This window comes from Genypterus blacodes, unplaced genomic scaffold (genome assembly GCF_046128005.1).
Source record: "Genypterus blacodes isolate CSIRO-AG114 ecotype Tasmania unplaced genomic scaffold, CSIRO-AGI_Gbla_v1 ptg000003l_1, whole genome shotgun sequence".
NCBI lineage: Eukaryota > Metazoa > Chordata > Actinopteri > Ophidiiformes > Ophidiidae > Genypterus > Genypterus blacodes.
In genome coordinates this window covers 1,407,066-1,430,692 of record NW_027466817.1, presented here as the reverse complement: position 1 = coordinate 1,430,692, position 23,627 = coordinate 1,407,066, and the positions used below count along the sequence as shown (strand labels likewise).

The window sequence follows — 23,627 nt, the reverse complement described above, 5'->3', positions numbered from 1 at the left end:
AAGGCGTTAGAGGTGTTTAGAGAGCCGCCAGTGCTATCAGCCTTCAGAGAACAACCTGAACAGGGCTTCTGATTGGCTGTCTTTGAAGTCGGGCACAAAGTGGATCTGGAGGATCTCGGAGAATCCCTCAGAGAGATCAGGAGCCACAAAGTGTTTCCTGGCAAGAGAGACTCCTTGATTAGTAATAAAGAAAATGTAGAAATCTTCATTCCTGCTCGACCTCACACCTGATGGAGCACATACATATACACACAAATCATCCGATGCTGAAACTTACTTGTAGCTATGGAAGACCATGTCATTGACCTTGGCGTGCTTGGTGTCTGAGGGAGCCATTTCACGGAACTGGGAACACAAAGCAAAGCCAGGGTGAAACAAAGAGTAACAAAGAGACAGCGAGAGGGACACTGAATAGAAGTAGAAGTAGAGCAGATAGAGGTGACTCATACTCTGTTGTTGTGTTTGGCTTGTTCAAAAGAGGCTGTGAATTGGAAACATCGACACAACACTCCTGCTGCTTTGGCCACATCCACATATCTGGAAAATACACACAATGGTTTCAGGCGTGATACATACATACAGCAAACACTATTCAAACTATTCAAATTTGATCATGATATGTAGCTATATGACTGTCTCTCCTCTTAACAAAAACAAAGTAATAAACAGAACTTTAGAACAGGAACTGACATCTATTGGACTGGCAGCACCTTTCCACTCTAAAGGCTCCGACAGACAGCCACAAAAAAGTAACCATTGGGAGAGAAACGGGAAGAAATCCTTGGTTGTGGATCAAACGATCAGGCTCGCATTAAAATAATAGATTGTGCCCCAATTGTGTCCAAAGAACTCCTATACCAACAACAACAACAACATTATTAAAATTAATGATTAAAGAATTACGACGTCTTCAAGCTCTCTGTAGCCTTGAAAGAATATGAATGTGTATAATATAAACATAAATGTTCAATACATAACTGTGCTGTGCTGCCTCTAGCTTTTCTCTGTGTCATGGAACAATTCCCACCAACATCAACCGTCAGTCAATATTTCACAGAGGCTTAAATCTGTAAACGATCATGTGGAGTGTTTGCACAGCATCACGCTCTATCTAAAACTCTCTCACAGTCATGGCTGTTTGCGTATGGTGGATCTAATAAACCCATGTAAATATGGATGCTGTTAACGCCTTCACCACGTGCGGTTTTACCGTTTGCGCGACTCGGGGTCGGGGTTGGTGTTGTCTACGGCGACGCTGCGGCCTTCCTTCAGGGCGCGCTGGCATGCCGTCACACAGCTCTGCCATGACCCAAGTGTGTCCTGAGAAACGCACAAATTAAACAATAAAGGTTCATCAATTATCAGGATAACCATCATCATTATGATTCTAAATGAAAAGTTGGAAATTGCATACAAAAGCAAACAAATGAAACATTTGGCTCAAGATATAATTGTTATCAGTTATAATTTTCCTACCAATATTTGGTTCAATTAAAAAGTAAAAGCAGAACTCCATCGCCGAGTGCGGTTGTCCAACGGGTTAAACATCCACTCACCCTGTTGACATAAACGTAGCCCTTTGGAATGATGTGGGTGTGGAAAAACCGGGATTTACCAGCTGTGGAAGAAGTGAAGAGCAACGAGTGAGAAGGGTGTGTGTGTGTGTATGGGTGTTGGGTGTGGGCAAACCTGACAGACTGAAGTCCAATCTCACTCACACGCAGGGAAACCCACAGCCACGATGACTTCTGCCTGGGTGGTTGTGAGCGAGGCAGACGGTGGGTCGTACAGCCTGCCAGTGGAGTCCAGCTCCCTCTGCTCACACAGATACACACCAAACGGGTATAAAACACACACATACCCACGTCTACACTGCAAAACAAAGATGTCTGATGGCTAAACGGGCTACGATATAAGACTAGTGCCAACGTTTTACTCACCGGGTCAAATTTAGGAAAGCTGTAGGGGGCACTCTTCCAGCCTAGGAAATACTCCTCAGGGGTGTGGAACTCTAATCCGATATTCAGAGCAAACTACAGGGAGAGATGGCAAATGTTTAACACAGAGCTCATGTCTACACCTTTTCTTCCAAACGCACACACAACATTGAATTTCTACCTGTGTGTGTGTGTGTGTATGGGAGAGAGAGAGAGCGACATTATCATTCATCAATTATGCATAATTCTAATATGGAAACTATTCTGTCAGGTTTGGCAAAGACTCCCTGGTAGGTGCTGGCCTTATTACTAATCATAAATCTCACATTTTGGCACAGAGCAGAGCTGCTGTCTCGCTGGGGAATGAAGTGGAACTGAGCCTTTAGGGGGCAGAGGAGAGCCTCTTACCAGTCTGTCACTGCAGGAGAAGTCCTTCTTCTTCTTTCCTGGAGCCCAGTTCTCGGGCCTCCCTGCTGCATCTGGACACAGAGATACAGATGTGTGTTGTTTCAATCTGGGTACAAAAGTGCAACTGCATATATCCCATCTGACTAGATCAATCAGGTGTATTCACTTCACAAGTCTTTACTCAATGTCTTCACATTCTGGGCCTCAAGAGTAATAAGTGCAAAAACCTCCAAATGAGGCTATTTTGGTTGCGTCACAGTTTTACCAAGTTTATTCTCTGAGAGCAAGAACAGAAATGCATCAGATTTCCCATTTATCTGTGTGGATGCCATCTTCTCCAGGCCTCAAAAGGTGAAAAGATTGTGCAATACGTCCCAACAAGTAAACTCCTATAGCATTGAGAATCCCGAATTACCACTTCTTCGTTTTTAATTTCTAAATTGGCATTCCGCAATTGCCAACACCACTCAAACGCAGCAGGGTGAGGTCGAGTGCCGACATTAGACCTAAAATGAATTCAGCATATCTTCAGTTACCAGGTGAGATTGTAGGTTAGTGAGCAGGTTTAGGGCCAATTTCAGTGCTTTCATTTGAGTGAAGGTTCCCACAAAGAGAGAGGAACAATTATCTGTCAATTATCACGTCACTTCAGCTAAGAGGTTGTAAATACGGCTGGTTTGCCATCTCACTCACCTCCCACGTAAAAGCTCTGAGACTTGTCCACAGCCACGCCACCATTAGCCTGAGGACCAAATATGTGAAATTACAAGTTAAAAGTGGATCACAATTGAAACACTAACAACTTTGCTTCTTGCCAAACAGGTACAGAGCAATCACAAAGAGCGGAGAATGCTGAAGGAGTTTCTTCCCATGGATGGATCCTTCTGCAAACGTACCTGCTCACACAGGTGAGTCCACATCCCCACCACTGGCTTCCTACAGATTCCAGGACCAGTTGCTATGAGCACCTGAAAACACAAGACATCCAAACTTTTACACACGGGTGCGATATCAAAGGCGAGTGCTGAGATTCTGACCTTGCGACATGACCGACCTGCACTGGCAGCTTCAGCTTGGTGAGGATGTCCTCCACTTTAGACTGAAAGACTTCGGGTTTCAGTTTGCCTCTAGCGATCCCCATCTGGTTAGTGAAGAACACCACCTGAAAGGAGGAAAGCAGGTATAAACACAAACATTCTGGTCCAATATTTCGGAATATTTCCCTTGGTGTAGCTCCTTCCTCACCTTGTATCCTTTCCTAAGCAAGCTGGCCAGTCTGGGCTGAATCTCAGGATACAGAATCCTGTCAAAACGCACAAAACACAAATATTATCAGTCATAAACCATAAGGAAAATATAGGAACAGAGAGAGAGAAAGAGAGAGAGAGCAAACAGAGATTTGAGTGGACGTACTTCCAATCACTTGGTCCAGTGGAAAACACTTTGCCAGATATGGTGGTGATGATGCATCCGTCTATATCAAAGCCAGCAATCTGGAGAGGGATGGCGAGGAGGGGAAATACTGAGGATCTCACCAGCTTTAAAACTTTAAAAACTTCCAAAACATAGAAATTCATGCATTGCTACATGAAACATTGTCTCTCTCTGCCATTAATACACACAATATGGAATCTGTTTCTTTCTTTCTAATAATGTATTAAAACTTATCTGATACCCGGCAACCTAACATTCTTATGTGCGATATTAATTATGCTTTCCAGACAAACACAATAAACATTCTTCACCTTGTCGCTCCCTTTGACCCCAGCAGCAGTGTAAACCATCAGCCTGTCTAGCTTCTGCCAGCTGCTCTTCAGGCAGGCCGCCGAGGAGGCAGAGGACGGTGAGGTAGACGAAGGCGGCGGGCTTTTGTCGCTGCTCTCCTCCAAAGTCTTCTCTGCCATCTCCTGCAGCCGCCTCAGGTTTTCCTGTGCTGCTCTCTCCTCTTCGTCCTCCCCTCCTCCACCTGAGGCCTCCTCGCCTCTCCTCTGCCTCTTCACCTCTGGGTGCCCCCCTCCCGGACTCAATGGTCTCTTAGACGACTGAATGAATGAAATGAAGGAGTATGATTGTAACAATGACACTAAAATGATTTCAACTTAATAACAAACAAATGTTTTACCTTCATAGGCGAAGTCTGGAAGAAATCTGTTATAGAGCGCTTGGGTAAAGGACTCGACTTTGCCTCTCTGTCCCGCCCTCCTTTTGTCTTATCTGTGGCTTTCAGTCTCTTAGGTGCTGGGCTGATGGCGTTTCCGTTGGAGCTCTGGGTGCAGTGCAGTTTAAAGGGGTGGCTCAGGTTCACCAGGTAGAGGGTGCCTTCGTCACAGAGCTTACCAGAATGGCCCCGGCTCAGTTTCTGATCGTCTAGGTAACTTGGGTTAGGGCCAAGCTGCGGAGGCAACCAAGATTTGTGCAGACAGTCAAATGTGTAGCAACAATCACAGTATGTAGATTAAAAACAGGGTGTGTCCGGGCAATAAAAGGGAGAGCCGTGCTGACATCAGACCAACACTAGCTTGAGGTTAACAATTTTTTGCCATACCTGAGTTACAACCACATTCCGGTCAGCAAAAGAAGCCACCACCTTCACTGTGGAAAATAAGGAAATGATTTGATCAATGTTGTAGAGTTTTCATCTAATTTCTGCTGACCTGTTACAATCAACAATTTACACATTTCTACCATTTTCACTTGTATATCTAACATGAATGCAGACGGAACTGGCACCACTACAGCACAGTTCAAGTTAGGGATCGTAATCACAAATTTGATTTCTTTGAACAAATGAGCAAGTAGCAAGCAGCCTGGCCTACTTAATGATGCTGAGCAGGTCCAGACGGATGAAGATGACAAGAAAGGAGGTCAACTATTGGGGGGAATGGATGACTGGAGGTTCAATCACAAAGACTACTGAACTGGCAAGTAGTGGATTAAGTTGCGTCTGCATTTTGAAGTGCACATTTGATGGTTAAAATGCAAAACTAAATGCATGCAGGAGGATGCAAGAGTTGTTCTAGTGGCGAAACACAGTACTATATTATTATTATTTATTGTGTTTCATATACAGTGTATGTCGTCCTCACCCTGGTTCCTGGAGCATTTCTTGTCGTCGACACCGGTGTCAGGACCCCGTCCCAGAATCACAGCCCGCCCGTCCTGCAGAGAGATTCGGGCACCGGTGGTGGCGCTAACCAACGCGCAGGCCATCTCACTCTACTTTCTACGTTTGTTTTCGTCTCCTCAAAAGAAACGGCAGAAGTAAGTAAGTATTTGTATTATTGCAACGGTCTGCGTTTTGTGGAACTAGCGGAGCGTGTTTAGCTTTGCACTCACAGTGCATCAGAAAAATACACACGTTTAGAAACACGCTCTGCTTCTCAACCGTTCCGCTCATACGCTGTCGGTCGAAATATGAAGTACGGAAACTACTAAAGGAACTTTCTAGAATGAACATTTTTTTCCTAAATGTAACTAAAATAATCTAACAAGAGGGCTGTAACAAAAACACGAATAAACCAAAATACCAAAAATAATATTTGTATGGTATTTTTGTGGCACACACGCACACACACACACACAAACTGGGTAGAGGGAATGAACAGTGAATTCTGATACTTTTTTTACTTTTTCTTTTTCAAACCATATTTTTGTCAGTGTGTCTGTTCACACCCTTTCTCCTGAACAAGCCATATCATTGATTCCTGTTGTACCTGAACAGCAGCAACTGGGTGAGTCATTGACAGCTTCTCTACCCAGACTCACACAGGCCACTGAGCCTTAGCAATCCTTCAGTAATCCTTAGCACTGGAAGATAAAAGATGATACATTCTCTACGTTCTTGAACACAGCTTTTTTTCCCCCCCATTTTTTTTAAATTGCATTTAGACAGCAGTGGTAGGAAAACTGGTGCAGCTGGGGCCTTTTCCTGCCCTATAAGGTACCTGGTGGATGCTAAATGTTCAACTTGGAAAACCAACAACAAACAACAAATGCTTGCCACCATGCAAATGAAAGATGAACTGCTTTTCATTGTGAAACTATTTCCATACAGACTGGTGTGGCATAACAAACATGAACACGCCTTCCTGTTGTGAGGCAAACTGAAGTTATTTTAAGATCATCACACCACATATGTGAGGAATCATGAAAGGGCAGTTAGGTATAAAATGTAATACAATATTTTTTACTTTACTGTACTTTTCCACTGTGAGATACAGGTAATGTCCATCTTCACATCCTTGCAGAGTTTGGGTCTTGTATCTTGTGTGTAAGTTTTAAAATTCCTTATGTGAACCTAACTAACCTTACTTTGTATCAATCAAATAAGATGGTTTTGAATATCTCCATGCCTACTCCCATCAAACATCATTTGCACATTATAGTTATTGGCTCAAACTGCAATATCAGCAATTTAACAGCCTGAAGCTTCCCTTAAGGCATCCAAACAAATCTCCATTTAGTCTGAATATCAGCCATAGAAATCAGATGTGCATACTGCAAAGAAGCAAATAAAATAGTTTTTAAGCATAACCTCTAATTCAGGATAAACTCTGTCAGTGTTCTTTCTCCCTGAAAGATTTATTGAAGCAGAATTAGACTGGTTCATTTTACAACATTCACTAATATTGACATAGATGAGCTGTTGAACAGGTCCTTCTGATGGTCTCATGATGTCTGAACCAACATACTGACAATAAACTTGATAGAGAATGTTGGCAGACAGGTTGGCAGACCTTATTATAAATAAAAATAAGGTCTCAACTACCCATTTGTGTGATCTCTTTGCTTCTCTATTAAAACATTGTCCACACAAATGTCCTTCCCCTTTTCTGTTTTGTTCCCTGTAAAACAACTCCTGCTGCTCTTGCTATGATTTATTTTCCTTCCTCCTCTCAAGCTGACTGGCTGGATTGTTGATACATGTGCTGATATAAACAGGACCCACATGACATTGAGGTAAGGATTTCACGTGCTTATACTGTATGTAGTAAACCTGCAGACTCTTGGACTTTGATGCCAGCTTAATTGACTTTCTATCTTAGAATCTCTTCATTGACATGTTATATTAGGTACATGTGGGTTTACTGTTCTAGACATGTGATAGCTATTATCTTTTTTTTCACGCAGCCTTGCTTTATCTTATCTCGAGCCCTGTCATCTCTCAATATTTCCACTGGACAGCCTGGGTTGACAGAAGACACCTTCCTCCATCCTGGTTCTGCAGTTAAAGATCACGTTCTTCTCCAATCCATCCAAAACATTTGACTCAGCATACCTCTCTGCTGCCACTCTGCCCTCATACATTCTCTCTCACAATCTTTCTCACCATGTCCGAGAATACCGACCTATCCCACCTCAAAGGTGCCTACGACTCCCTGATGAGAGGCTTGAAAGAGTTGGACCTTCGGGCCCCTGTGTTCCCAGCAACCTGGTGCTGATTGGAGATTAATCCTTCCCTCTAGCAATGAACAGCCAAGGCCAGGTGGTGATGGCTGCCTCCCTGTATGGCAGTGGAAGGATAGTGGTCCTAGGCCATGAAGGCTACCTGACCACCTTTCCGGCTCTGGTGGAGAATGCCCTGACCTGGCTGAGAGGGGATGGATCTGACAACCTGCCTGTAGGGATCCATAAGAGTGCAAAGGCGGTGGCTGATAATCTCAGTGCATCCAGCTTCCAGACCCAAGTGGTGGGGGCTTTTAACAGCAATCTCAATGTTGGAGTGTATGTGACAGATGCCTACAGTATGGGTGCAAACACAAAAGAGATTGTGGCATTTGTGAAAGCTGGTGGAGGAGTGCTGATTGGAGGGCAGGCGTGGTATTGGGCTTCAGTTTACCCTAAGGAGAACACATTGCTTTGCTTTCCTGGGAATAAGGTGTCCGGTGTGACAGGAATCTATTTCTCCAACGATAAAGCTTTGGCAGAGTGCCTGCCCGTCTACCCTGAAATCCCAACCTCATGGCTGGCTGGAGCGTAAGTGTTTTCTCCTCTTTCTAATTTTTCACTTTATAAAGCCAATTTCATTTGTTTACCCATTGCTATAAGCCTTTAAAAGGTATAAAACAATGTCAGCATTGTACAAATAGTGCTTTGGATTATTTATTTGTAACATTGCTTTGGCTTTTCTAATAGTGCACCTAACCTTTGTATGTTAAGTTCTCATCTATTCATCTTTCCTGCTCCATCTGTCTTCCTCTTTGACTCTCTTTCTTCTGCCCCCTGCTTTCCATACAGAATTTGTAAAGATTATGAAGATGACTTGGAGTTTTTACTCCATGGGGTTTCAGAGTTTGACCGCCCTGGCCAAATTCTGGCTTCTGAGGCTCTGGTCCATGGTCCACTAGCCTTCCCTATTGGTACCACACGGGAGGAAAGGGCCTTTCTGGCAGGATCCTACTATGGGCAGGGACGAGTGATTGCAGTAACACATGAAAGTCTTCTGGGACAGAAGGTGCAGTTCATTAATATGATCACTAAGTATATCACATTTGTTTGATTTCTTTTGTTAAATGTATATTTTACTGGACAAATATTTTATAAAATGACTACTAAACTACTGCTTCTGTTGGATAAACTGCTTTCATTTCAGACATTGGAACATTTTTGGCACAATGCCGTTCACTGGTTGGATGAGGGACGACAGGGCGTCATTGGGGTCTTGCCAGAGCTCAATGACGCATTTCACCTTCTGGGCAAATCTGGGTTAAAGTGTCAGAAGACAAACTTCAGGAAAGACCTCAGTGTGTTTGTGTGCACAGCGTACAGCGATGCTCACGTAGAGGAAATCCAAAGCTTTGTAGCAGAAGGAGGAGGCCTGCTCATTGGTGGACATGCCTGGTACTGGGCACAGACACACCTTGATGAGAACCCAATGACTGATTTCTCAGGTATGATAATGGGCCATGGGAATTTAATTCTATGTAACCTTGTTTGAGCCACCTTGATCAGTACAAAGACATCACAATTGACTTGATCTTGCAACCTTGCTGAACATGCATATAACTATTATGAAGCATGGGCGTGACATAAATTGGATTAGTAAATAAAACTTTGAGGATGTTCTTGGACAGAGAGCTGTGGACCACCAGAGCCGAGAGAAAGAGATTTGTTGCATGGTCAAACTAAACCTTGAAGCGAGGTGAGAACAAAACAGGTTGAAGAAAGACAGAGCCTGGCAGAAACTCTTTAGGTAGAGGCCCAGGAAACAGGAATTTCCTTGCCGCACAGAAACACAAATATGCTCAAAAGAGAACAAATACAGATGTTTTAGGCATAGGGAATGTAAAAGACCCTGATGACTGTAGGACTGTAGGACTGGTAGACTGACCTACTATAGAAACGGTGCAGGCAGAACATAGTCTGGACAGACTGCGTATTATGTTTTTGTAATTGTTTTTACACATTACGTCTACTTCATGACTGTATGTGTTACCTGCTTTTGCATGCTTCATTCATCATCCGAAGTTCCTATGTTACACCATGGCGTTTATAGGGAGAATCTCTCAGCTTTGGGCTGGGTCAGAATTTCCTAATGTTAAGGGTCTGTAAAACCCTTTGAGACAGCTGTGGACATAAACTTGACTTGACTGGACTTGACGTACTCACATGCAACAAAAAAAAAGAGTTCATCGATTGGGCGATTACAAGGTTGCTTGATAACGGGCAGAGCAGGAGAGATCAGGATATTGGCATAATTCAGCTGATGCAGCATGGCAACTAGCTAATAGCTTGTTTTCGGGTGTACCAGATAGCTACTGGGGAGTTCAGTTTCTTGTTTGATAGCGAGCTAGAAATGAGGAGTCTGAAGTAAATTATTTGGGCTGGCTGGGGATTTGGTTCAAATGATGGTATTGGTCTTCAAAAGTTGGTGAAACCCTTTAATATTAGACACAACCATGCAACACAGCGGAGCAAATAATGTTGTTTCTGTCTGTGCTACAGGGAACAAGATCCTGAACAAAATGGGCTTGAGTCTGCTGAGGGACACATTATCAGGAGGTTCATACAAAGCTCCAGTGCCTATCAAAGACAGCTACCACTTCCGTCAGCTTCTGAGCCGCTTTGCCGGTCATGTTACCACGGGAGACAACCTGACAGACCATGAGGAGGGGTGTCTAAAAAGCTTGGTGATGACTGTGCCAACTTCCTGCACATGAAAGCTAATGGCGGTGCAACCTACACTCAGGTGGTGTCCACCCTCACAGGCATCTTGAAGAAATCAGGGATGCCACAGGTGAGAAGTAAATGGCCTATTCTTTGCAAGTTTTTACAGGGAAAAGATGGAAGGTTAACGGTGAACACTCAAGCTGAAGGAGTTTTTCTATGCTGCCACTACTCTGCAAAGGCGTTTCACCCCAGCTGTTGTAGTTTTTATTCCAAACTGTGTTTCATAAGCAACCTGTATTCTAATCATTCACTTACTTTAAAGGTATGTCACAGCTGCCCTGTGCGGTGCCCAAAAGACCACCTACTCCTTAATGTGGGCTCAGAGGTATACAAGGTGTGTCCAGATCCTGATGCCCTCCTGCCCTTCCTCATTAAGGACAACCCCATCATGCCTGTTGTCAGAAACTACAACATCAAGATTAATGTTAACACAGCAGGTCAGACCTCGTTGCAGACAAATTTGCTAACAACTTAATTACATGGTGTCACTTCTGTTAAGCCTTTGGAAAACCAAAATGGTTAAATGACGTAAGCTTGTCATTTTGCTAAGTGTGTTTGTGTGCATACCTGTGTGTTTGTCTGTGTCAGGAAAGGAGGAATGGGTCAGTACCGGTCTCTACCTCTCTCCTGGCATGAAGACCTATATTGCCATACCAGCACAGCTTGTCAACAAGGGATGGAAGGTACAATGGACGAAATATTTTCATCATTTCATACAGACGTACTGAGCAGTATTCAATATTCCATGTTTTCCTCAGGTCCAGATTGGCTGTCAGGCTGATTATTTGAAGTCCGAGGAGTTGAAGAGGGCTCCATGTGTCCACGAGCGATTCCCTGTTACCAAGGAGATGATGCAGGTGTGGAACCTGTGGGGGGGACTCCTCTACCTGGTGGCACCACCCAAGACACAGGTGGCAGGGGCAGAGGTCAAAGTGCAGATGGCTGTGCCTGCACCATATTATAAGTCTGGTGAGTGGTTGATAAAATGATGTCATGAGTGTGTGTGTGTGGATGTAAGGTGTGATGTGAGGTGGGTAAATAACTACACATACACAAAGTATTTCCCAAATTAATTTGTAAATATATGTTTATGTTTTCATACATTTAAAAAAAAATTCAGAACTCAGTTTTGAATCCACCACAACCTGTCTTTTCTCTCCAGGTGTGACAACTCCAGCTCAGTGGTCATTGCTGCGGACAGCTCCCTCACCCTGGGCCGAGTTGGAGTTTGACAACATCATCCTCACTGTATCATCTGATGTTATTCGAGACTAGGAGCGCCCTGATTTGGTGGCGGCACTCTGGGACAAGATCATGAAAGGCATCGCTGACCTTGCTGTCATCCCACACAAATTTCCCCGCAAAGAAAGATTTGTAGCAGATGTGCAGATTTCCCACGGTAAGTGTGTTGTGGCTGTCATCACTGTTTACTTATGTCATATTATAAACAGTATTCACCAATTAACAATAATAAAATATTATCCTTTTGTTAGAAACAAACTCAAAACAATATCAAGTTTGCCCTAACATAGTAACTGAGTCTTAAATAACATTACCTCAGTACAATAGAGATCTGTAACTTGCCCTCCTCTCCTCATTTGTAGATAAAATATCCCATTTCAAACTAAACCAGCTCACTCACTCACTTTACTCAAAAAACCAAAGGACATTGTTACATGTATAAATGATTAATAAATATATTCATTATTAAAGGAAATGTTTTGTAGAATCAAGCTGAAAGAGAGATACCAAGTGCATATGCACAACTCCATAACATTGTGCAGTTCTACCAAAAATCTGTGTCAACTTTCATCTTTGACCTTTTTTTGAGCGGAGTGTGAGAGCAGTTTTGTTTAATTGTGGAATCGTCAACTTAAGACTTCTGGTTGTTTGCTGTGACCTTTAGTTTCTTCTTCACTTTCTTCATCATTGCAAGTTACCATCTGTACCAACGATACAGTCCTTTAACAATGTATTGTCTCCATCTCGCCATTCAGGTTGGATGCATGCAGGCTATCCTGTCATGTTGCATTCGGCAACAGCACGGGAACTGGTCGTCACTGACCCCGCGGAAAGTAAAGACATGTGGGGCCCCATTCATGAACTGGGCCACAACCAACAGAAAGCCAGCTGGGAGTTCCCCCCAAATACCACAGAGTGTACATGCAACCTGTGGTCAGTGTACGTGCTTGAAGAGGTGTTGGGCATTGACAGGACAAAGGAAGAGAAATTTAGATTAATTGTGAACAGTGTGATCAGGTTATTTCACACTAACCCCAGCTTCACATCCAATGTTAATCATTCTGTTAATGCTTGTTTTAGGCACAGGACTGCATGGCTGTAGAAAGAAGAAAGAGCCGTGCAAAGGAGTATGTTTAGGGGGGCAGGAAGATGGAGGACTGGGAAGTGTGGGTGGCCCTGGAGACATACATGCAGGTCAGAGTCTCTTTATTAGATTCTGTAGAGAAACAATACTTATGTCACATTGGAGTCTGCATTTAAAAGTGAGCTAACTGTCCCTACAACACCCATGCAGCTCCTGGATAAGTTTGGCTGGGATGCCTTTAAGAAGGTGTTTGCTGCCTACCACAAGATCACCAAGTTTCCCAACGACAACAAAGGCAAGATGAACCTGTATGCTGAGACTTTCTCTAAGATTGTGGGGATGAACCTAGCTGGATTCTTTAAGGCCTGGGGCTGGTCATTAGAAACAGCCACAGAGGGGAAACTTTCCAACCTGACTCCCTGGAGTGACCACCCCATGGTCCAGTATGACTGAACTACAGAGCAAATTGCAGGAATCAACATGAAAAAGCGGAATCAATGAGTACCAAATGGTTAAGGTTATCTTTCTGTACTGTATATAGTATTGCATTAGATGATTTGAAAACTGTTTGAAAACAGTAGTAGTATAGTATAGTAAATACCTCAATTGCAATATAACAGAAGTTTAAATGGGCATTTAGGTACTGATGGGTGGAGTCAGAGCTAATGGAATTCTTTGCTTGCATGTCTAATCTTTGATCAAGTAGAACAACTGTTGACAGTTGTTGACTTTGGAAGTGATATTGGGATATCAAATAAACCTGACTTGACTCAACAAGGGCTTTGAATTCAAATATTGTTTACAGATGTCCTAAATCCACTGGAAACACAGAGTGGAGAAAACATAGCCCTGAATTTGGAAGAGGCTTTGGCCAGCTGGAGTTTGTGTGAACACAGGCTGGGTTGCTTCATGACTGAAAAGTCAATTCAAATCTGTTTTATTCACCATGTACAGATGTACAAGGCATTTCACATGGTGTGTCATGGGAAAAGTACAACACAAGGACACTATAAAAGCAAACTACATACAAAATAAAGCAATACAAGAATAAATAGGGTAATGAGTGAAATAACCCTATGTGGATATAGGATGTGAGGGCAAATAAAGTGCATAAAACTGACGACCTCACGTTATTCAGTTGATACCAAAATCCACTCGAAATTGCAAACTGTGGTGACATATCATGTCATTTTCACATTTTTATGCGACCTTAAAAACTATTTAAAATAAATAAATACAGTGGTGGCTGGAGCGTTCTGTTGGTCCGGAATGGCTACAGCTATAAACGTCCTTACTGTATAAATAATCAAGCGCAATGATGATGGTAGTATTTGTCAAACATGAGCTAAAACCGAATCTCGGTTGAGCCAAGCAACAGGGTTACATCTTTGTTAATTTAGTTCTATCTCTACGGCAGCTGCGCCACTGTCGGTAGCCATGGGAACTGATGCTTCCGGCTTTTCGGAAAGCAGGAAAATCGGTTCCCATGGCTACCGGCAGTTTTTAGGGCGCGCCACAGTCCGTGTTGTATTTATAATTCCTTTGGTGACGAGTGCTCTTTACAGCAGCCAGGGTCACGTCACACTGAGCCACACCCCACTGGGAATTGGGAGTGGAATATTTTCCTCATGCCGACTGTCCATCAGAAAACTCCGTCCGTTTAGAAACACGCTCCCCAGACTGTACAATAACAAATGCGTTTCCTGAATTCAACTCTTGCTGAGTCATTCGTGTAATCTGGCTTTTACTTTCACTCTAACAAATTCACAAATTCAAAGGAGCTCAGGTAAAGTTGATATATATCTAATTTTCTTCTCACACCGTACTTATGTAAGGCTCAGTAAGGAAATAGCTGGATGGGTCACCTACTACTTGGAGAAGAAAAGCAAACTTGTTGACACTCCGTAAAACGTCAATAACTCTAGCTCTTTGTACTTCAGACCAGTTAAAATGCAGGACTGGACAAATGCTTGATTTAGTCTAATTAGGCCATCTGTAATATGTCTTGCTTATTGTCAACAAATGCCTATTTAAATGCGCTTATTTATGGTGTGATGATGCGAGTTATATTATATGAATAATTTGTAAAATAGAATAACTGATAGTTCTTCTTGCTGTGTCATGTGGGTTGTTCCATGTCTAAATTATGCAGAGCTACAGTTTCATTTTACAGGATTGAAGCCAGATCAAAGTAGAGCCAACATTCCCCCAGCAAGCACTTGGCGATAGCAGCATGAAAAACTCCCCTTTTAACGTGAGGAAACCTCAAGCAGAATCTGTCTAGGTGGGCGGCCATCTGCCTTGACTGGTTGGGTTTATATAGAAAGAGGGATGGAGAGAGAGAGAGGAAGAAAGAGAGAGAGTGTGAAAGGGGAGACGCACACAGAGGGGCACAGTGACAACGATAGTAGTAATAGAAGCATGACAAATAATGTACATAAAAGCAGAATGCTTTATCAAACAGGACATTTTTAAGCCCACTCATAAATGTAGAGAAGATGTTTGCCCCCCAGGACTGTATCTAGAAAATTGGTCGACAGGAGGAGAACTGAAGGCTCTGTCTCCCATTCTACTTTTGGAGATGTTAGGAACCACAAGCCTGCATTCTGCAAGCACAGTGTTCTCGTGATGTTGACTTTATTTAGCTAGATAAACAGGTGTGTTTTATTGTCACATGGTGTTGGCAGTTTTAATTCTGGTCATGTTGACAGATATTGTTTGCAGACCACACTGTCCATTTGGAGATCATTCCTGTAATAACAGTGATCATTGCGTTCAGCTCACTGATAATCCACACCCTTTCTCTTTTGTCACACCAGCTCCTGCTCTCCTCACAACTTGCTGGGTGTACTCTCTTTGATACATGTAATGATTTAAGTTAAGATAGATAAGATAGAACTTTTATGTATTCCAAGGGAAATTTAAACAGAGGAACAACATATCTTTAAGGTAAAAACAAATAATTGCTTTCATAAACTGTTGGCCTGAGATGAAAATGTCGAATTTTAGACCTTAATGAAAGCTCATTGTAAATCATGGATTTGTTTTGTGTTCGTGTGAGTGATTTGTTTCTGCACTTGTTGTTATATAGACCAGATTTTTATATTATCGAATAAGAAATTCTTTTCAGTCAATGCGTTTTTAGTTGAATATTTTTAGTGAAGAAAGCATTTGACATAACAATGAGCATACAGTTGTGGGACTTTTCGGAATTTTTTTTATACAGAGAGAAGGGAAAAAATGAGAAATAAAGAGAAAAAGGAAATAAATATTGATTGGGACCTAGGAATGTGCTACACATGTGGACTAAATGCATAGGGAGATGAGGAGACAGTGACTCGAGCTAATTAATTATACAGTCGGTGGTGGATAATAGAGTTGTTGGTAATGGATATTTGTGTTCTGTACCAGGGTAACACTAGTGATGCCACATTGGCACGGTTCTGTTTGTTGGGCCCATGTGTGTAACACATTGCCAAATACAGATCTTTTTGAGAACCAGGCTGTGTAATGTTCATGTTAATTAAGACAATTGGATGACACACAGAGGGATATTAGTTAGCCACAGACAGCAAAGGTTATGTTGACATGGCACAATGATGTGATAAAAAAGAACAAGGGAAGAAATTCCACCCAAACTACCCGAACATTTTAAGCTGTCTCAATTCTTGTTCTATTCCAACAGGATTACGAGTGTGACAGAACACACCTGAGTCTTGATACAATTATTCAACTTCACACACCCTCCACCCTCGGCAGTCCATCAGGCTTTCTCACCATGTCCACCAACCCCACCCGATCCCACCTTGAAGTTGCCTACGACTCCCTGATGAGAGGCTTGGAAGAGTTGGACCTTGAGGGCTCCTGTGCTCCCAGCAACCTGGTGCTGATTGGAGATGAATCCTTCCCTCTAGCAATGAACAGCCAAGGCCAGGTTGTGATGGCTGCCTCCCTGTATGGCAGTGGAAGGATTGTGGTCCTGGGCCATGAAGGCTACCTGACCTCCTTACCTGCTCTGGTGGAGAATGCCCTGACCTGGCTGAGAGGGGATGGATCTGACAACCTGTCTGTAGGGATCCATAAGAGTGCAAAGGCGGTGGCTGATAATCTCAGTGCATCCAGCTTCAAGACCCAAGTGGTGGGGGCTTTTAGTGCCAATCTCAATGTCGGGGTGTATGTGACAGATGCCTACAGTGTTGGTGCAAACACAAAGGAGATTGTGGCATTTGTGAAAGCTGGTGGAGGAGTGCTGATTGGAGGGCAGGCGTGGCATTGGGCTTCATCTAATCCTAAGGAGAACGCATTGCTTTGCTTTCCTGGAAATAAGGTTTCCGGTGTGACAGGAATCTATTTCTCCAAGGATAAAGCTTTGGCAGAGTGCCTGCCTGTCTACCCCGAGATCCCAACCTCATGGCTGGCTGTAGCGTAAGTGTTTTCTCCTCTTTCTATGCATGCATAAAGATATTAATTCTCAAGTAGCTTTTTTGTTATGAACACAATTCTTTTTTTTAAGCTAATTTTAATTTTGTCACCTTTTTCTATAAACTATTGAGAGAAGAAAAGGAAAATTTATGCGTTGTACAACTAGTGCTTAGAATTATTAATTTTTCAAAGTTTTTATATTGCACAACAACCAATGTATGTTAAGTTTAGTAAGATCAATTCTCATCTATTCATCGTTAATGCAAATCTAAATGATAAAAATACAGCTGTAGGAGTTGTTGGATCAACAAATCAAGTAAGCTTGCTCAGTTTTGTGCTCGTTTATTCACATTCGTCATCCATAGCTCCCCCTTGTAGAGATCGAAGTGAGCTGGCTTGAGTTGGTCCACAACACATGATCTGGCTTCCCACCAATGTCCACCACAAATGTTTTGTCCTCAATCCACCATGATGAGGAAGTGTGTCAACATGTGGGACGGCAGAGGTCCCACCGGGTCCACAAGTGAACACACAGAGAACCAAGGGGTGTTTTGGTGTGGCAGCTTAGAGTGTTGACACACTACACAGGTCCTAGCCCATGTCTGCACATCTTTTTTTACACCATGCCACAGTAACTTGGCTGCCACCAACCTCTAAGATGGCTTCTGGCCTGGTTATGACATTTTCCTACTCCATCTGTCTTCCTCTTTGACTCTCTCTCTCTTTCTGCCCTCTGCTTTCCATACAGAACCGGTAAGGACTTTGAAGATGACTTGGAGTTCTTACTCAACAATGTTTCAGAGTTTGACCTCCAGGGCGGATTACTGGCTTCTGAGGTTCTGGCCCATGGTCCACTGGCCTTCCCCATTGGTACCACACAGAATGCACGGGCCTTCTTGGCAGGAGCCTACTATGGGCAGGGACGAGTGATTGCAGTAACACATGAAGGTCTTCTGGGACGGAAGGTGGAGTTCATTCAGATTATTAATATGATCACTAAGTATATCACATTGTTTGCTTTCATTGCATTTCATAATTGCATGTTTCTACTATTCTATTCTAAAATTACTACTAAACTTTTGCCTCTCTTTGATAAACTGCTTTCCTTACAGACATTGGATTGTTTTTGGCATAATGCCATTCACTGGTTGGATGAGGGCCGACAGGGCGTCATTGGTGTCTTGCCACAGCTCAACGATGCATTTAATGTTCTGGGCAAATCTGGGTTTAACTGTCAGAAGACAAACTTCAGGAAAGACCTCAGTGTGTTTGTGTGTACAGCGTACAGCGATGCTCATGTAGAGGAAATCCAAAGCTTTGTAGCAGAAGGAGGAGGCCTGTTGATTGGTGGACATTCCTGGTACTGGGCACAGACACACCCTGGGGAGAACCCAATGACTGATTTCTCAGGTATGCTAATCACCATCATCAGTACAAAGACATCATAATTAACATTTTGCAACCATGCTGAACAATTAACTACTATGGCGCATGGCTGTGACATAAATGGACCATTAGATAAAGCTTCAAGGATGTTCTTGGACGGAGAGATGTGATCGCTGAAGAAGATTTCTTACAGGATCAAACTCAACCTCAGCAGATAGCTAATAACTTCTTTGTTAGTATACCAGAGAGCTGCTAGGGAGATCAGTATCTTGTTTCATATCGAGGTAGCAATCAGGAGTCAGAAGTAAATGATTTGGGCTGCCTGGGGATTTGGTTCAAACCCAATAATATTAGACTCAACCATGCAACACCGCAGAGTAAATCAGGTTGTTCTTGTCTGTGCTACAGGAAACAAGATCCTGAACAAAATGGGCTTGAGTCTGCTGAAGAACACAATATCAGGAGGTTTGTACAAAGCTCCAGTGCCTAGCCAGGCTATCAAAGACAACTACCACTTCCGTCACCTTCTGAGCCGCTTTGCTGGTCATGTTAGCACGGGAGACAACCTGACAGACCATGAGGAGCGGTGTCTAAAAAAGCTTGGTGAGGACTGTGCCAACTTCCTGCACATGAAAGCTAATGGCGGTGCAACCTACACTCAGGTGGTGTCCACCCTCACAGGCATCTTGAAGAAATCAGGGATGCCACAGGTGAGAAGTAAAAGGCTGTGTAATCACTGTTTATGACTAGATTGTGTTTAAAGTGGGCACCCAGTTTGTGTTATGTTGATCAGTCACCAGTAACGCCGTATTCAGTACCATTGTTTTATGTATACAGCTTTCATATTGCTTGTTCATCCGGCTTTGTAAGCTTTTACAAGGTTTAATTCCAAACTGTGTTTCATAATAAACCTGTATTTCTAATCATTCACCTACTTTAAAGGTATGTCACAGCTGCCCTGTGCGTTGCCCAAAAGACCACCTACTCCTTAATGTGGGCACACAGATATACAAGGTGTGTCCAGATCCTGATGCCCTCCTGCCCTACCTCATCAAGGACAACCCCATCCTGCCTGTTGTCAGAAACAACAACATCAGGATTAATGTTAACACAGCAGGTCAGACCTCGTTGCAGACAAATGTTTGGAATTTGCTAACAACCTAATTACATGGTGTCACTTCATTTCTGTGCAGACTTTTCTGTTAAGCCTTTGGAAAACAAAATTGGTCCTCAGACTTAAGCTTGTCATGTTGCTAAGTTTGCGTGCATACTTGTGTGTGTTTGTGTGTGTCAGGAATGGAGGAATGGATCAGTACTGGTCTCTACCTCTCTCCTGGCATGAAGACCTACATTGCCATTCCAGCACAGCTTGTCAACAATGGATGGAAGGTACAGTGGACACCATCTTTTCATCATTTCATACAGACATGCCGAACAGTATTGAATATCCCATGTTTGCCTCAGGTCCAGATTGGCTGTCAGACTGATCACTTAAACGCCGAGGAGTTGAAGAGAGCTCCATGTGTCCACGAGCGATTCCCTGTTACTGACGAGATGATGCAGGTGTGGAACCTGTGGGGAGGACTCCTCTACCTGGTGGCACCACCCAAGACACAGGTAGAAGGGGCAGAGGTCAAAGTGCAGATGGCTGTGCCTGCCCCATATTATAAGTCTGGTGAGTGGTGATAAGGTCTGATGCAAGGGGGATTAAAAAAAATTCAGGATTCCGTTTTGAATCTACCACAACCTGTCTGCTCGATCCAGGTGTGACAACTCCAGCTCAGTGGTCATTGTTGCGGACAGCTCCCTCACCCTGGGCTGAATTGGAGTTTGACAACATCATCCTTACTGTACCATCTGATGTTGTTCGAGACTTGGAGCGCCCTGATTTGCTGGCGGCACTCTGGGACAAGATCATGAAAGGCATCGCTGACCTGGCTGTCATCCCACACAAATTTCCCCGCAAAGAAAGATTTGTAGCAGATGTGCAGATTTCTTACGGTAAGTGTGTTTTGGCTGAGTCATCACTGTTTGCTTATGTCATTATGTGTTAAATGTTACATTTACACATTTACATTTACTCATGTAGCAGAGTTAGTGCCAAGAAGCTAGGTTCTAGTTGAACAACAAGACGTAGGTGCCAAGAGGTGCTTGAAGACCAGAGAAGTTACTGCATTCTGGTTTGAATGCACATGCCGGTAGATCGCCCAGTAGGGCACAAGAGCCTGTACTAGGAGCTGTGTCGCACTCTCAGACAGGTAGGGGCTGATTTTTCTGATTATGTACAGTCTAGAGACTGGGGCAACATGTCCCTTGAAGTTGAGTTGGTTATCAATCCTCACACCCCACAGACTTTGTGGGTTCAACTGGTGAGGAGTCAAGCTGGATGCTGATTGTAGGTTGTAGGCAAGAATTGGCTGGGATTACAAGGTGACCACTGTGCACAGTGAGTGGGGACAGTCTTAGGAGGAGTACCTATCTCTTACCACCTGTACCAATGATACAGTCCTGTAACAATGTATTGTCTCACTCACCATTCAGGTTGGATGCATGCAGGCTATCCTGTCATGGTGCACTCGGCATCAGCACTGGATCTGGTCATCACTGACCCTGCTACACCAAAAGCCATTTGGGGCGCCATTCATGAATTAGGCCACAACCAACAGAGAGGCTGCTGGGAGTTTTCCCCAAATACTACAGAGTGTACATGCAACTTGTGGTCAGTGTACGTGCATGAAGAGGTGTTGGGAATCAACAGGGAAAAGGTAGAGAAAATCAGATTTGCAGTCGACAATGTGATCATATTACGATTAACTTCATGTCTAATGTTAATCATTGTGTTCATCCTTGTTTAAGGCACACCCCTGCATGGTGTTAGAAGAAAGGAAGAGTCGTGCAAAGGAGTATGTTCAGGGGGGCAGGAAGCTCACCAGCTGGGATATGTGGGTGGCCCTGGAGACATACATGCAGGTCAGAGAGAATCACTCTAGATTACATTCTGTAGAGAAACAATGCTTATTTCAGAATGGAGTCTGCATTTAAAGCTGAACTAACTGTCCCTACACCACCCAAATTAAGCAATGTGAATGGAATTCACATGGCTAGAATTAAAAAAGTATATGAGGACTGTTTATTCCAATGTATTAACTAAACCTCACTTGTACTTGGGCATCTAACTGCCCTTTCTGTCTACTCCTTCAATGCAGCTCCAGGACAAGTTTGGCTGGGATGCCTTTAAGAAGGTGTTTGCTGCTTACCACAAGATGACCAACTTTCCCAAAGACAACAAAGGCAAGATGAACCTGTATGCTGAGACTTTCTCTAAGATTGTAGAGAAGAACCTGGCTGGATTCTTTAAGGCCTGGGGCTGGCCCATAGAAACAGCCACAGAGGACAAACTTTCCAACCTGACTCCCTGGAGTGACCACCCCATGGTCGAGTATGACTGAACCACAGGCTGATTAATATGCACAAATAAACATCACCCAGTGCCAAATGATTCTCAATGTATTGTAATGTAATGTCTATCGAATCGGCACATCAATCAAAATAGTACTAATGCATAGACTTACAAAAACACAGGATTGGACCAGGATTCATTATCACTACCAAATTGATTATCGTTTAAAATAGGAATCATGAGAAATCGAAAATATTATGCTGATCATTTTCAATTTTCATTTATACATTTGTTTTTTTCCTAACTAGCATTTTTCACGCCACGTATGTTGTCATTTTCCATTGAAGAAAATTAAATTGTAGCTTTTTCTTTCACCTCAAAACTTTGAAAAAGAGAATGAAACAGCTGCTCACCTTCTTCCTGTATTGAAGGACAGTGATTATTTCAATTCGAGCAGGAATCTTTAAACAGGACCAGAATGAAACCTAGCAAGTCTGAGCAGCTGGCCAGCCTGTCCAGTCTCAGCGTTCTTGAACTGACAGAGATTGTTGATCATTAGGTATTAAGATGAAAGCACATCAACTACTACATCTGGAAAAAACTAAGAAATCAATGTGAATCAGTATTCTAAATATTTTAGTAACAAGAAGGAAAAATGTGTGATTTTGAAACCATTACCCATACATCTGTATGTTCCAGACTTGATTATTGTAATTTCCTTTGGTCTGGTCTTTCTACTGTTTCTACTAGTAATTCTCATCAGCTTGTTTAGAATGCTGCATGTAGAGTCTTGCCCTATTTGGCCTCTTCAGAAGTTACTGGTGCAAGCCAGAACTCATTTTAAGGTTTTGTCTTTTAACTTATACAACCTTGCATGGACTTGCACCACTTGACATACCCAAGCCTACTACACCATATACACTGGCAAGCCCTCTTCGCTCTCTCTCCATGTTGGTCTCCTTATCATTCCTTCAGTTGACAAAAAAGTTGACTTCAGAGTATTTTCCTACCGTGTCACTTATCTATGAGGCACTTGCACTACCTGTCAAATAAGCACTTTCAGTTGAAAGCTTTAAATCAAGACTGATAACCTTCTTTTATTCACTCATTACAGCCTTATTGGATCATTCACCATTTTAACATCCCTTAAATGTTGATGTTCTTGATGTGGCTGTTTTATTTGAATTGTTATTATTTTATGTGCTTGCTGCATATTCTGTCCTATGTATTGTTTTCAATTTTATGACTATGTTGTTACTATTTTGCTTAGAATAAAATTGATTGATTAGTTGATTGATTGATTTGCGCGCGCACACACACACACACACACACACGCGCACACACACATACACACACGCGTGCGTGCGTGCGTGCACACACGCATCTATTCAGTACATATTTGGCTATACCTTCACTTGATTATCCCAACATTGTCTATCAGACCACTGACAACACACATTTCTTACCTTGTAATGCTCCCTTCAATGGTATCTGCAGAATTTTCACATTATTCTTTAGTTGTGTCTGTGTATGAAATGGAACTGAAGATGAAATTTAGATTAATTAGCCTGAGGCCAAC

General features: G+C 42.9%; 2 protein-coding genes and 1 pseudogene across 3 annotated transcripts; 2 read left to right on the top strand and 1 right to left on the bottom strand.

Annotated features, from left to right (window-relative positions):
- Nucleotides 1-17: 17 nt before the first annotated feature.
- Nucleotides 18-5,570, bottom strand: pnkp (polynucleotide kinase 3'-phosphatase). Its single transcript, XM_076143949.1, has 17 exons — nt 5,432-5,570; nt 4,891-4,937; nt 4,468-4,737; nt 4,091-4,387; nt 3,759-3,838; nt 3,591-3,648; nt 3,400-3,507; nt 3,242-3,313; nt 3,039-3,087; nt 2,346-2,416; nt 1,941-2,033; nt 1,719-1,815; nt 1,557-1,618; nt 1,211-1,320; nt 450-537; nt 278-345; nt 18-157 (listed from the first exon to the last, which is right to left on the bottom strand). Exons 1-17 carry the CDS (start codon nt 5,553-5,555, stop codon nt 37-39), a joined length of 1,815 nt encoding a protein of 604 aa, XP_076000064.1. The 5' UTR covers nt 5,556-5,570; the 3' UTR covers nt 18-36.
- On the top strand, nt 5,519-13,594 carry LOC142993355 (TRPM8 channel-associated factor homolog; annotated as a pseudogene).
- An 807-nt stretch (nt 13,595-14,401) lies between these two features.
- LOC142993299 (TRPM8 channel-associated factor homolog) lies at nt 14,402-23,304 on the top strand. 2 transcript variants are annotated; one of them, XM_076143922.1, is made up of 12 exons: nt 14,402-14,626; nt 16,526-17,265; nt 18,011-18,227; nt 18,375-18,672; nt 19,057-19,358; nt 19,591-19,765; nt 19,943-20,037; nt 20,113-20,323; nt 20,413-20,649; nt 21,190-21,413; nt 21,505-21,618; nt 21,855-23,304. In XM_076143922.1, the coding sequence occupies exons 2-12, from the start codon at nt 16,619-16,621 to the stop codon at nt 22,095-22,097; spliced, it is 2,763 nt and encodes a 920-aa protein (XP_076000037.1). In that variant the 5' UTR covers nt 14,402-14,626; nt 16,526-16,618; the 3' UTR covers nt 22,098-23,304. The 2 variants fall into 2 exon arrangements, with proteins under 2 accessions (XP_076000037.1, XP_076000039.1); XM_076143924.1 differs by lacking the exon at nt 14,402-14,626 and adding an exon at nt 15,653-15,789.
- The last annotated feature ends 323 nt before the right edge of the window (nt 23,305-23,627 follow it).

Excerpts from the sequence above, each read along its gene's own strand:
- LOC142993299 (XM_076143922.1), top strand. The coding sequence starts at position 16,619 with ATGTCCACCAACCCCACCCGATCCCACCTTGAAGTTGCCTACGACTCC. Across the intron at positions 17,266-18,010 it reads ACCTCATGGCTGGCTGTAGC|AACCGGTAAGGACTTTGAAG; the intron begins GTAAGTGTTTTC and ends CTTTCCATACAG. Across the intron at positions 19,359-19,590 it reads AGAAATCAGGGATGCCACAG|GTATGTCACAGCTGCCCTGT; the intron begins GTGAGAAGTAAA and ends CCTACTTTAAAG.
- pnkp (XM_076143949.1), bottom strand. The coding sequence starts at position 5,555 with ATGGCCTGCGCGTTGGTTAGCGCCACCACCGGTGCCCGAATCTCTCTG. Across the intron at positions 3,649-3,758 it reads ACTGGACCAAGTGATTGGAA|GATTCTGTATCCTGAGATTC; the intron begins GTACGTCCACTC and ends GCGTTTTGACAG. Across the intron at positions 3,088-3,241 it reads GGACTCACCTGTGTGAGCAG|GCTAATGGTGGCGTGGCTGT; the intron begins GTACGTTTGCAG and ends TTTGGTCCTCAG.